The sequence below is a fragment of the Lipotes vexillifer genome, unplaced genomic scaffold, assembly GCF_000442215.2.
Source record: "Lipotes vexillifer unplaced genomic scaffold, Lipotes_vexillifer_v1.1 scaffold487, whole genome shotgun sequence".
Classification (NCBI taxonomy): domain Eukaryota; kingdom Metazoa; phylum Chordata; class Mammalia; order Artiodactyla; family Lipotidae; genus Lipotes; species Lipotes vexillifer.
This window is the reverse complement of record NW_006782062.1, coordinates 782340-797012: the sequence shown is the minus strand read 5'-3', so window position 1 is coordinate 797012 and position 14673 is coordinate 782340. Positions and strand designations below refer to the sequence as shown.

At 34.5% G+C, this 14673-nt stretch overlaps 1 protein-coding gene across 1 annotated transcript in view; it reads right to left on the bottom strand.

Moving 5' to 3' along the window:
• Nucleotides 1–14673, bottom strand: part of NAALADL2 (N-acetylated alpha-linked acidic dipeptidase like 2) — a 903327-nt gene that overhangs the window by 544892 nt on the left and 343762 nt on the right. Inside the window, exon 6 of the mRNA XM_007454970.1 lies at nucleotides 5352–5502. Coding sequence (XP_007455032.1) covers nucleotides 5352–5502 — 151 coding nt within the window. The remainder of the gene's footprint in view (nucleotides 1–5351; nucleotides 5503–14673) is intronic.

The following is a 14673-nucleotide window of genomic DNA, read 5'->3' as shown; positions in this document are numbered from 1 at the left end:
CCTTACAGGCCAGAAAGGAGTGGCATGACATATCCATCATGTGGAAAGGAAAAATCCTCTAACCCAGAATTCTCTACCCAGCAAAGTTATCATTCAGAATTAAAGGAGAGATCAAGACTTTCCTTTGATATCTAAAGGAATTCATCACCACTAAACTGGCCCTGAAAGAAATATTAAAGGGATTTCTTTAAGCTGAAAAGAAATGGCATTAGTTAGTAATAAGAAAATATACTAAAGAAAAAAATCTTATTGGAAAACACAAATATACAATAAAGGTAGTAAAAAAAATCACTTATAGAGCAAACATAAAGATCACAAGAAAAAAGTAAAATTAACTAAAATTATAATAGTTAAGGAATGCATAAAATAAAATGATGTAAAATGTATCATCAAAAATGTAAAATGTGTGTGTGTGGTGGGGGGAAGTAAAAAGACAAAATTTTGGAATGTGTTCAAGTTTAAGTAGCTACCAACTTAAAACAGGCAACACTCAAAAATGTTATATGTGAACCTCACAGAAACCACGAGGAAAAAATATATAGTAAATACACAAAGGAAAACAAGAAAGAAATCTAACTATAACACTAAAGAAAACCACCAATACACAAGGAAAGAGATAAAAAGAAAGAGAAAAAAACATAAAACAACAAAATGGCAATAAGTACATTCCATCAATAATTACTTTAAATGTAAGTAAACTAAAGCAGCCAATCAAAAGACAGAGTGTCAGAATGGATAAAAAACAAGACCCATTTATTTACCACCTATAAGAGACTCATTTCATAAGAAAGGACACACACAGACAGAAAGTGAAGGAACGGAAAAATATATTCCATGCAAATGGAAATGAAAAGAAAGCTGGAGTAGTTATACTCATATTAGACAAAAATAGACTTTAAAACAAAGACTGTAAGAAAAGACAAAGAAGAGTATTACATGATGATAAACAGGTCAATCCAGCAGGAAGATACAACATTTATAAATGTATATGCACCCAACAGAGGAGCACCAAGATATAAAAGCAAATATTAATGGACTTAAAGGGAGAATTTGAAAGCAATGCAATAATAGTAGGGGACTTTAACACCTTACTTACATCAATGGATACACCATCCAGACAAAAAAATCCATAAGGAAACATCATATTTAAACAACACAGTGGACCAGAGGGACTTAATAGCTATAGAGCATTCCATCCAAAAGCAGGAGAATATGCATTCTTCTTAAGTACACATGAAACATTTTCCTGGATAGATCACATGTTAGGTCGCAAAATGAGTCTCAATAAATTCAAGAAAAATCTTCTCCAATCACAATGGTATGAAACTAGAAATCTATCATGAAAAAAAAAAAGGAAAAAAACCACAAAAATGTGGAGATTAAAAATATGTTACTGAACAACCAAGGGGTCTTTGGAGAAATCAAAAAAATACCTACAGACAAATGAAAACAGAAATATGACATAACCAAATCTATGGGATGCAGCAAAAATTGTTCTAAGAGGGAAGTTCATAATAATGAAACAACAAAAAAATCCCAAATAAGCAATCTAACTTTACACCTAAAGGATCTAGAAAAAGAAGAATAAGTGAAGACCACAATTAGCAGAAGGAAGGGAATAATAAAGATAAGATGGAAATAAATGAAAGTGAGACTAAAAAAGAAAATAGGAAAGATAAATGAAACTAAGAGCTGGTAATTTGAAATGATAAAATCAACAAAACTTTAGCTAGACTAACCAAGAGAAAAAGAGAGGACTCAAATAAATAAAATCATAAATGAAAGAGAAGTTACAAATGTAACCACATAAATGTGAAGGATCAAATGAGACTACTACAAATAATTATATGCCAACAGTGTGACAACCTAAAAGAAATGGATAAATTCCTAGAAACATAAAATTTTCCAAGACTGAATCATGAAGAAATAGAAAATCTGAACAGAGCAATTACTAGTAAGGAGATTGAAACAGAAATCAAAAATCTCACAACAAACAAAAGCCAAGGACCAGATGGCTTCACTGGCAAACTCTACAAAACACCCAAAGAAGATTTAATACCTATTCTTCTCTCAAAGTTAACACAAAATCTTCACAGATGACAATACTTTTCTTCCCAAAAAATTGAGGACGAGGGAAACCTTCCAAAGCATTTTACAAAGCCAGCATTACCCTGATATTAAAACCAGACAAGGACACCACAAAAAAGGAAATTTGCATGCCACTATCACTAATAACCACAGATACAAACCTCAATGAACTATTAGCAAATCAAATCCAACAATACATTAAAAATTGTACATCATGATCAAGTGTGATTTATTCCAGGGAAACAAGGATGATTCAACATCTATAAAACAATCCATGTGATACATCCCATTAACAAAATGAAGGATCAAAATCATATGATCATCTCAACAGATGCAGAAAAAGCATTTGACAAAATACAACCCTCATTTAACTGTCAATAAAGTGGGTATAGAGGGAATATACCTCAACATAGTAAAGTCCATATATGACAATTTCACAGATAATAACATACTCAATGATGAAAAACTGACAGCTTTTCCTCTAAACTCAGGAATAAGACAAGGATGCCCTCTCTTGCTACTTTTATTCAACATAGTATTGAAACTGCTAGCCACAGCAATTAGGCAAGAAAAGAAATAAAAGACACTCAAATCTGGACACAGAAATGAAACTGTCACTATTTGCAGATGACATTATATTATACATAGAAAACCCTGAATACCCCACCAAAAAGATGTGAGAACTAATAAATAAATTCAGTAAAGCTACAGGATACAAAATCAATATACAGAAATCTGTGGCATTTCTACACACTAATAACAAACTATCAGAAAGAGAAGTTAACAATCCCATTTACAATTACATCAAAAGAATAAAATAACTAGGAATAAATTTAACCAAGTAGGTGAAGTATTTGCACACTGAAAACTGTAAGACACTGATGAAACAAAAAGACATATAAATGAAAAAATATTCTGTGCTCATGGATTGGAATAATTAATATTGTTAAGACGTCCATATTACATAAAGCAATCTACAGCTTCAATGCAATTTCTATCAAAATTCCAATGACTTATTTCACAGAAAAAGGACAAATAATTTTAAAATTTCCATGAAACACAAAAAACCCTGAATAGCCAAAACAAACTTGAGAAAGAAGGACAAAGCTGGAGGTATCATGCGTCCCGATTTTGAACTATACTACCAAGCTATGGCAGTCAAAATAGTATGGTACTTGCACCAAAACATACACAGACATCAATGGAACAAAACTGAGAACCCAGAAATAAACCCATACATATATGGACAATTAAGTTACAGCAAAGGAGCAAAGAACATACAATGGGGAAAGTATAGTCTCTTTCATAAATGGTGTTGGGAAAACTGAACACCCACATGCAGAATAATGAAACTAGACCACTTCTTACACCATACACAAAAATTAACTCAAAATGCATTAAGGATTTGAATGTAAGACCTGAAACCATACAATTCCTTAGAGAAAATGTTGGTGGTAATCTCACTGACATCAGTCTTAACAAATATTTTTTTGTGGATCTGACTCTAAAAGCAAAGGAAACAAAAGCAAAAATAAACAAATGGGACAATGTTAAACTAAAAAGATACTGCGTGAAGGAAACCATCATCAAAATGTAAAGGCAACGTACTGAATGAGAGAAGATTTTTGCAAACCATATATCTGATAAGGGGTTAATATCCAAAGTATATAAAGGACCCATACAACACAACAATAAAAAACTAAACGAACCAATTCAAAAAATGGGCAGACAGTCTGAATAGACATTTTTCCAAAGAAGATGTACATAATATTAGAGGATGCTGGGATAAAGATATAAGGATTCTATACATACTATATTTGAAACATTTTTGTGAGTTGAAATTGTTTCGAAATAAAAAATTAAATTAATTAAAAAAAAAAAACATTCTCAGATCCTCAAGACACTGGCCAGCACTTCGCTAGATATGACTGAATTCTACTTTTATTAAATGACCTGAGCCAAAAATATATAAAGAGTAACTGTTGCCAACGGGGCAACTTACCACTTAAGCAGAGTATTCATAAAGTATCTGCTTTTCAGTAGCATTGCAGACCACTGATTTACCATACAGAGTTAGCTGCCATATGCAACCTCCTGATGCTGAGGCATTAAAACCAAAGATAATTAGAGCATTTGCAAATGAGAGAGCTCAACTGATATTTTTGGTGATGCCTAAGAATTGTAGATGGATACCTACTAATTTTAATTTCAAAACTGTAATTAAGAGAGAGCGGACTGTACAAAGTACAGATTCTTACATGGATTATTAAAGGGGTAATTTAAAAGACAAAGCAGTACTCAGTAGACCAACAAAATTCATAAATTATAGTCATATTTGACTGAGTTTACTTCCTTCTTGGAAAAAGTTATTAATTGATTGGTAATGTTAATATATATAAAGGACAGTTAGACTTAAGTAAGATATTATTAGTCTTTTGTAATATCTTGTTGAAAACAAGGAAAAATATTGATGGAACACATGGATAATTACATGAATTTTTTGTTAGCTTAATTCCTGACTGAAGTATCATGGTTAATGGGTTAGTATCACAATGGAAGGAGGTCCAAAGAGTTTTCCTCTGCCAAATCTGTTTAAAAAGAATATTTGTCAATGACACATTAGACTGAGAATCAATGGTACAGTGAGCACCTGCCAAAATCACAGTTGTTTTTACCTTTGCCACATGATTCCCACTATAATGAACACAGGTTGCTGGGAAAGAAAAGGATGTTTGATGCAAAATGACCATGTCTATGCTGCCAGTGGCTAGACAAACCAATGAGATCCCTTCTTTTAGGGAGCCAGACAATTTGATTGTGTCAACTCCATTCCTTTCCAGCATCATTTCCCAATGCTTTAGTCACCTGACTTGAGCACGTGTACCCCTCGACTCTGGACTTAAAGTTGTAACAACTCCAAAGCAGCAGACATTTCATACTTCTAGGTATGTACACGTGCTTTCCACCTACATAGAGTACTCGTCCCACATGGTGTTAATTTATCTTATCAGTCAATCAATAATAACACATAAAATGTTTTCTCTTGTTATTGAGACAAAAATGTATTGCAGGCTTTTTAGCAAGTTTTATTCCAACAAATGGGTAGTCTACAATTTTGGGAAGATAAAACATTCACTTTTAAAAATATGGAGTGCTAAGAATTCTTCAACTTTATTATCCTTTGATTACTTTAGGTAGAGTGTACTTATAAATTATAACCTTGTAGTGTTTACAAGAATAATAAAGATTAATAATGAACTTACCAATACTTGGATAACCAGGTGTAGAAGGGTCTCCTCCTGGATTCAGAGACACCATAAAGGTATCATAGCTAAGAGTTGCAGTCTTTGGTAAATCACAAGGATCAATATACAGAAGAACACCTCCAAATCCAGCCTTTTCCAATAAGGAAAGCTAAAAGAGGAGAACAAATTATTAAAAATGTCCTCATACACATTTTTAGTTCATATATGGACACTTCATAAATGTGACTACAATTAGATGACTCATTTTTCTGTTATTGTTTTCTTTTAAAATAAGTAGAAACTTCCGATTTTCTCATTATCAAAGCCCAGACAGAGAGTTATCCTACTGGCCTCTTCCTTTTTCCTCTGTCCAACAATATATAAGCTGCATTCTTATAATGTTTATATTTGATTTCAGTTGTCTGCATTTGGAATTTCTTCATTTTTTAATTGTCCAAGTAGATTTGGAAGTTTTCACTTTCATGAGATTAACAAAAAATCTACCACAGACAAAGTTCCATTGTAAAAGGAGAGCTGTTCTGACCATTATTATATTCTTCCCTAGAGCAGAAGACATCCAACAGTATTTTGATTTATTTTCTCCAGGGCTGAGACTGCCACACCAGTTAAAATGTTGGAATCTTTCACCTGGTTTGGCAAACAGCCACTGTCCTGAACCTCCTGAGGGCCCCCACTAGTCACTCTGGTCTCTACCCTGGATGTCCCAGTCAGACCTCTAAGATAGAGCAACTAATGGGTATATACACAACAAAGTAGTGGGCCTCCTTCTAAATGGTCAGTTCCTGCTTTGTCTCTGTCATTAAATACTTTGAAAATATCCTGATTACCTCTATGAACATACTTAATGCAAAGGTTCTGCTCTGTTCTTTAGTAAGTACACAATAGAGAAGTATGATGGGGCAGATGAACTTGACATCCCAGGTTCTTTTTGTTTTAACTTATTAAATCAATTTTGGTGGGTAAAGATCTTATTCATCTTAGTGTGACTTACATGATTGATATAAGTCACAATCTTGATATAAGTATGCTATGTTAATTGCATCTTTTCAACTCCTTTAAAACTGTTCTGTATTTTTCCATTTGGGCCTCTCACCGTTGTGCCCTCTCCCGCCGCGGAGCACAGGCTCCGGACGCGCAAGCTCAGCGGCCATGGCTCACGGGCTCAGCCGCTCCGCAGCATGTGGGATCTTCCCGGACCGGGGCACGAACCCGCGTCCCCTGCATCGGCAGGCGGACTGCCAACCACTGCGCCACCAGGGAAGCCCAAGTATGGATTTTTATAAGAAAAAAAAAAAACCAACACTGAGAACCTAAGCTAAGTATAATGGACTCACATGTATACCTTGAAAGATTCAGGGAGAGAGAAGGAATGAGAGACAGAAAAAAAGAGAAAATAATATGTGAATAAAGGGCGAGATTTAAGACTGATGCTCCAAATGCAGAGACTGAAGTCCTTAGGGAGGGTTTCTAATGTTTGGATGCTGAAATTGTTATTCTCAAAAAGAATGATCAATGGAATGATTTACAATGTTCTGCTTACTATAGGAGAATATATCAAGAAAAAAAAATGAACTTCTCTAGAAAGTAATTTTTTAAATATTAAAAATTTCTTTTTTTATTACTAAAGCAATTTGTGATCATTAGCGAGAAAGATATACACGTAAACAAAACAAAGCAAAACAAAAAAGCAAAAGGCAATCCCATTATCTTACCTGTCAAGAGGTTGCAAATGTTAACATGTTGGTGTTTCTAGATCCTTTTACTGGGGCTTATGCACATTCACACATATATTTACAAAATAGAACTATGAACTATGATATGTTCTAGTTCTAGTTCTATGAATTAGAACTATGATAAGTACTTTACTTATTACTTTTTTTTGCAATCTTTATTTTTCACTTAACAGTATATACTAAACAATTGTCCATATTGATAAGTACACTTTTGTATCATTTTAATAGCTGTATACTGTGTATGAGTGATATAAATAATATTATATAAAAAGGCCATCAAATGTTATGTAACCAACCCCTGACTGTTAATAAAATTATTTCAAAATTTTTTATATTACATTGGAACAAAATTCCTTATATCTAAAACATTGCACAAATATCTATTTTAATGAAGTGTAGTTTCACAGGTCGAATTTCTAAGTCAAAGTATTCCTGTTCTTATGATTTTCTTTTTGTAAACTAATTTCCATTTAGAAAAGCTATAAAAAGTTATATTCTTACCTGTAGTATATGTATTTGTTTCCCCTCATTATCACCAACATTGAATATTATTACTTTTCAAAAGATATTTGTCAATCTGGCCAAAATTTATTTCTCCAAAGATCTTTAATTAATGAAGTTAAATATATTTTTGCTTGTGATTTTGGCAACTGTATATTTTCTTCTGAGAATTACCTGCTTGTGAAAAACTATTTTTACAATTCCCGGGCCATGTATCCATTTGTAACTATATAATGAGTGTTGCTGTTATGCAGGTAATATGCTGGCATTGGGATATGAAGGTAGGTAGGACAAGGTCTTTGCTCTTAGGAAGTTGAGTTTACCAGTGGAATGAGAAACAGTTTTCATCTAGAGTACTAACTCCAATTAACTGACAATGAATGGACGTCAGGGGAAGGATTGTGAGGCTAGATTCAGGGTCAGTGGAAAGTGAGTCTATGAGAGATCACTGCTTTGGACAAAGAAAGGGAAGTGATGACCAACAAAATTTTTTTGTTTTTTTAATGTGCTGATACTGCTTTAGTGGAAGTCAAAATAGCTTCAAAAGTATCTTCTAAAAGGGTAAATATGATAATTTAATGTTTATGAAACCTAGTGGTTAAATTTATCTTAGTCAAAAATAAAATGCTAAAGTTGCATATTTTGTCTCTTCTGATTATATTTGGTAATATGTTGAGATCCCTTTTATAAGGAATATGTACCATGATATGTTTCTATATCTAATGGCCGATAATGAAGCAATGTGGTTTAATAGAATACTATCTTTGGCCAGACTTGATTACCTCCCTACACCTCATAAGAGACAGCTTTATATGCGAGCTGACCCCCTCTTCCCGTCCTCTGCCTATAACAGTTGGACCTGAGGTGGACACCTCTTCAACATTGTCAAATCTGGTTCCTGATGCCACCCCTCACAGACCATCATAGAGCTCTTAAATAAGTAGTTTAATTCAGTGACTCAATTTCAGGAATTGTCTATTGCCAATGACACTGGCAACAGAAGAAACTGCTTACATGACATCAAATTTTAAAAATGTTCTTTTGCATTGGTAACATTGTATTTTGAACTTGATGAGGTGGAGGTTACCTAAAATGCTCAAAAGACCTTGTATTCTGGTGAGATTACATTTTTAAAAATACTTCCAAAGGCAAGGCCAAATGGATGAAGCCAGCTGTCATTGGGCTGTCTGATTGCAGACTATCCCTGGGTACACAGTTGAAAGTTATTAGCTCTGCCTAGGACCTCTTACAGCTTGAGACCTAGATTGACGATTATACTAGGGGTCTAATACATGAAAAGAGACGGCAAGTGTAAGGCCAGATTCCCTATATTAAACTTCAACTGTCCTTTGCTTCTCAAGTATATATGTGATAAGTTTGGGGTTCTTTGTCATACTTAACACCTTGTAAACTAAGACAACATTTGATACAAGTAGGACCAATCAGGACTTGGAATGGAGACACCAAAAATGAGTCAGGCAGATGGTGTTGGGCCTGAGTGTTGTGTGCTCACGGAGAAGCAGGCCACAGCCACTGGCTAGTGTGGTGCACTGGCCCACAAGTCTGTATTGCCCTGGAGGGGCACCATTTCCTAATTCACACAAAGCACCATATGAGAGAATGGCTTCTCTGTTCAGAATCAATTTTCTGACATGTGCAAACTAGTCTTTTCAGAATGTAGAAACATTCTGAAATGAGCCTTGCCAAGGAAAGTGGCAACTAAAAAGGAGTGGGAATTCAGAGGAAACATAGATGAGAATGGGCAAGAGAGGGAATGGCACGCACAGACCTCAAGTCCAGCTGTGTGTCTTTCACTTGTATTGGGTGAGATTCTCCTCCCTTTCTCTGAGGGTGCTTCAGTTATTTGCAAATAATCAATCCATAACCAAGACAAATGAAAAAGCATGAGACTTTTTATTTGATGGTACTGGATTTTGGTACCAACCCTGACACTAAATAGCTATGTGACAACTCATATAGTTTTTCCAGGCCTTTGTTTCACCATCCATAAAATGCAAGGATTGAACAACATTAGCCTCAAAGACCCATTCTGTTCTCAATTAAAAAAACTTGTACTCTAATTCTATGATTTTAAAATTGTTTAAGGAGACATTTATTGTACTTTTAAATATATTGTCACATGTGAAGTTTGCTTTTAAACTATTGGTCAGGGATACCCTCCCCAAAAATAACACACTTTCTATGATTAATAAAGATTTTTCAGGTAGTTTTTATGATATGATTTCATATAATATATAGTATGAATATTTTAATTTTGCATTAAACTTCTGCTAGGGACAGAATATAGGGAGAACAAAAACACTTAGAATCTGTACATTGAAACTCCTCTGAGTTACTGAATTGATTCTTCCTTTTCAGTATAAATTCAGTACTAATTTAAATATAGTACACTGTGAAGTGTTAATTTCATCTTTCAAAACTATTTTACAGTGTTTATACCCCAAAACATATATGAAAATTGTAATAAATCACACAGAGTTAAATAAATAATATTTTAATGAAGCTATCAACCTTCTGTCTAAATTGGAAATACTTCTACTCTAATAAATACTTCAACTAATATTTTATTTCTAGGAGAGAAGTTAAATATTGCATAAATTTACTGACTATGTTTATTCAAAATGTCCACCACTGATAATTACTAGTCTCCACATATCTAAGGATTGCTCCTCCTCTTCAAAAAAAATCATATTATGTTTCCATGAACATAGGAATCATTAAACCAGCGTCCTACTCACATGCCTCCCACCCTCTTTTGTTTAACTCAAAGAAGCACTAAGTGCTGAGCCGACATGATTCTTAAGTTTTTTATGGGTGCTAAAATCTCAATAGGCATGAGGTATCTGAGACAGATGCTAGACTAGTAACCAAGAAATGGTCCTTAGTAACCCCGAGACACTTTTCTGTTTCTGTACAGTCAGTCAACTCCCTTCAAGCTATGTCATGGCTTCACATCACCTGAAACACTTCTAATGCCCCCAGTCTCCAAAGTGAAATTTCATTAGTATTATTTTTTATCCTCAGTAATTAAAAAGGATTTGATGGATAACTTTAGTAGCACTCGATTATGACCTGCTTGAAGATAGTAACCTTATACCTTCATTTTATAGCCCTAGTGCCTAGTATAGTGCCTGGCAACAAATGATTTTTCTATTGTTGGGTTAATGAATAAACTAGTGTATGTACCAATGAATGAATGAATGAATGAATGAAAAACATAGTGTATACAGGTACAAGTGTATTACATGAGTGTTATTTTGCTCTACTGTTCACATCCACTGGCTGGAAAACTTATGCAGTAAATTCTGTTGTGACATCTTACATGTGTTCATTAGAACGTGAGATAAGTATTAAGCCAGCTTGTTTCTGGAATAAAAATAAACATGTTCAACTAAATGTGTTGTCTTTTTATACTTCTATAAAAATATATAATAAAATAGGTCTATTTTGTTTTGATTTTTGTTTTATTTTGTTTTGTATGATGTTTTGTTATCTAAGAATAGAGATAAAAAGCAGAAACTAGCCCCCAGGGATTTGAACATGTGGATTTGTATTATTGACACGGTCTTGGAGATAAAATGTCTTTGACCAAGAAATATGATCTCATATTTCTTACTGTGAACCATATTAATATATTTTTCCTTGTGTATAGTATATAAAGCTATCTGTTGCCAAAAAACCACCTCTGAAATAAATGGTACTATAAATCCGTGGGCAGGACACAACAATCTTACTGAATAAACCTTACAAAATGAAAAGCTCCTTGGGAATTACTCATTCAGGGGTAGTAGTCTGGCACCTGAAAATGGTCCAACATAGCTTTGTATTCCCATTGCCTTGGACAGACAGCATATGTGAATTGGGTGGCTGCATGGTATTCAGATATTCAGGAAACAATCATTTAAAGAAAAATCAAAGCCAGGGACAGTAAAAGAGAAAGGACCCTTCTCTGATTCCTACCACTCAACTTCTGTTCTTAACTGGCATCTACTCTTACTTTCAACCAAAATGCCTTTCCTATTCCAGGAGGATGCTGTTGCTATTGTCATTTAGACAATCCACTCCTTCAGTGTCCAACAAGGGAATACTGGCTGAATTCCACAGTTAGGCTCTAATCCATTTACAGATGCTCCCAAGTTATTGACTCACCCTTTTGAACCCACTGAATGTGAGCCTTGCTCTTTATTTTCACTGGTCACAATGCAGGAGATCCCTGAACTACCACCTGATATCAAGAACCAAAGGAGAAAGCTTGTGGTTTTCTCTGTAATTTAGTCTCTTCAAAACATTGGCTCAGTACTAGAACCATTCCACTGGCCTCCATAGCCTAGAAAAATTTCCTGAGCCTTCATGTGTAAAACGAGAACAAATATAACGTAACGAGACAAACTTGATTTTACAGATAAAATTAAGGCCTATTGTTATGGGCTGAGTTGTGTCTCCCTAAGATTCATAAGTTTAAGTCCTAACACCCAGCACACCTCAGAATGTAACTACATTTGAAAATAGGGCCTTTAAAGAGGTAACTAAGGTTAAATGAGGTCATACGGGTAGGCTCTAATCCAATGCAACTAGTGTCCTTATAAGAAGAGGGAAAGACATCAGAGGTCTGATGTCATAGAGAACATAGAGAAAAAGCACGTGAAAACACAGCAAGAAGGTGGCGATCAGCAAGCCAAGAAGAGAGGCCTCAGGAGAAACTGAACCTGTCAACACCTTCATCTTAAATTTTCAGCTTCCAGAACTATGAGAAAATAAATCTGTGTTTCAGCCACCCAGCCTGGAGTATTTTGTTATAGAAGCCCTAACAAATTAATACATTCATATATGATAAATATCTGTCAAACTTTATATAAAGATTCAGGAAAATCATGTGATTAGAATCTAGGTCTTCTGAGTCATCTTCAGGCCAAATCATCAAGTACTAATTGTACATCTACTATAAACTAGATACTGTCTCACAATTTATTTGCTGATTTTTATTCAAAGCATTTGATATAAGTCATTTCAATTCCCATTATATAGTTGCTGAAATTGTGATTCAGCAAGGTGAAGAGCTTGACCTGGGGTCAGAGCTAATAAGTGGTAATGCCAGGGATCAAACAAGAGTTTTCTGAATTCAAGCCTAGTGATCTTTCCACTAAAGCACACCTTTTCTTTTTAAATTATACATCCATCCTTTACAAAGACAAATAGACTAGCCAAAGGGTGAATTTATAAAACACATCAGATGCTTCTTGCTGTGATCTGCTTTCTGAGAAGACACTAAAATCAATACTGTGTGAATTGTATGACTGTTTATTTAGAATGCTAAGAAGACCTGGATTTTTACAAAGTGCCATAATGGGAATTAATATGTATTAAAACAACAGAATGTGGACATTTTAGATTGAAGATTCATGGCTATAATAACAGAAAAATAAAAATACACTTTTAAAAACCATGAACTAACATTTCATAGTACATTCTTACTCATTTAAATTAAATAGTTCTCGGGCTTCCCTGGTGGCGCAGTGCTTGAGAGTCCGCCTGCCGATGCAGGAGACGCGGGTTCGTGCCCCGTTTCGGGAAGATCCCACATGCCGCGGAGCGGCTGGGCCCGTGAGCCATGGCCACTGAGCCTGCGCGTCCGGAGCCTGTGCTCCGCAAATGGGAGAGGCCACAACAGTGAGAGGCCCGCATAACGCAAGGAAAAAAAAAAAAAAAAAAAAATTAAATAGTTCTGGAATATGTGAAAAATAAAAACATTGAACACATAATATGTGATCATTTCTTAAGCAGATATTTTGACTTCAGGGCTCAAATTTTATGTTGTTCTTTCTTCTTGAAATTGTTTTCCTTATTAATAGGTTTGTTGTTTGGTCCTTTAATTATGTATTGTATCATTAGGATGCCATTAAAGAGATTTGTAAGATTCCTGTTTGCTTTGTTATATTTTGGAAGTAAACTCATCTTTCTTTGTCAAAAAAAAAAAAAGACTATTATGGTGAGGAATATTCACTGTAATCAGACTGAGTATATCTGAGGCATAATCACAGCATTCTTTTTTTATTTCACTGAACACCTTTACTTGGATTTTAAATTGCTTTACTTGATGTATCCAAAGTTATTTAAATAATTCTAGTGAGATTAATAAGAAGCAATGACCCTCTGCTTTTTTAAAGAAAAAACCTGAAGTTATTCAGAAAGTTAAGCCTGTTGTCAGAGTTCTAAAAAGAGTCCTCAACTTTTATCACTAGATTACAGGGGAGGGAAAGAAGGAGGGAAGAAGGGAGGGAAGGAAAGAAGGAAGGGAGGAAGGGAGGAAGGGAGGGAGGGAGGGAGGGAGGGAAGGTGTCCCATTTTATAAGGTATTCTCATGCATATATTTTTGTGCTTTAAACGAATATCTCATTGTGGCCTATGGGATTATTCTTATTTCACAAATGAAGTAATCATGGGATAAAGATGATTTTATCAAGATCACATAGTTAATCACAGATTTCAGACTAAACGAATGTGTCCTCATAGTTTACTTTCCTGTGCTTCTCCCATTAAACCATATTGCTTTCAAATAACGAAAAAATTGTGACTCTGCATTTTTTTGTTTTTTAAAGTTCATATTACATTATTTGACAGCCTTTGCAATGTCTGCTGAATGGAAGAAGTCTAAATATTAAAAAAAAATCTTTTAAAATATGATGTTATTTTTCCAACTATAGCTTCAAAATATTGAGGAGAATGCTATAATTTATTTTCCCATTCCTCATTTTTCCTATCCATTGTGGATCCACCTATGCAGTATAGATCCATTGCTCCAGGTTCTAGGTTGAGAATACAATGACAGAGTGGGGACCAGCAAGCATTAACCTAAATCATTTTATTTTTAGGGAGAGGAAACACAGTGGCCTGGGGTATTTTCCTCTGCATAGGTGGTTCATGAACTGAAAACACTAAAGGGTATTTGTCCTTATCAATTTCTCTAACATGATTTCATTACTGATAGCGAATATTAAGAAAAATATATACAATTGTTACTAGTAAATATGTTGCTTATATTACCAACTGCATGTACATCTCTTTCC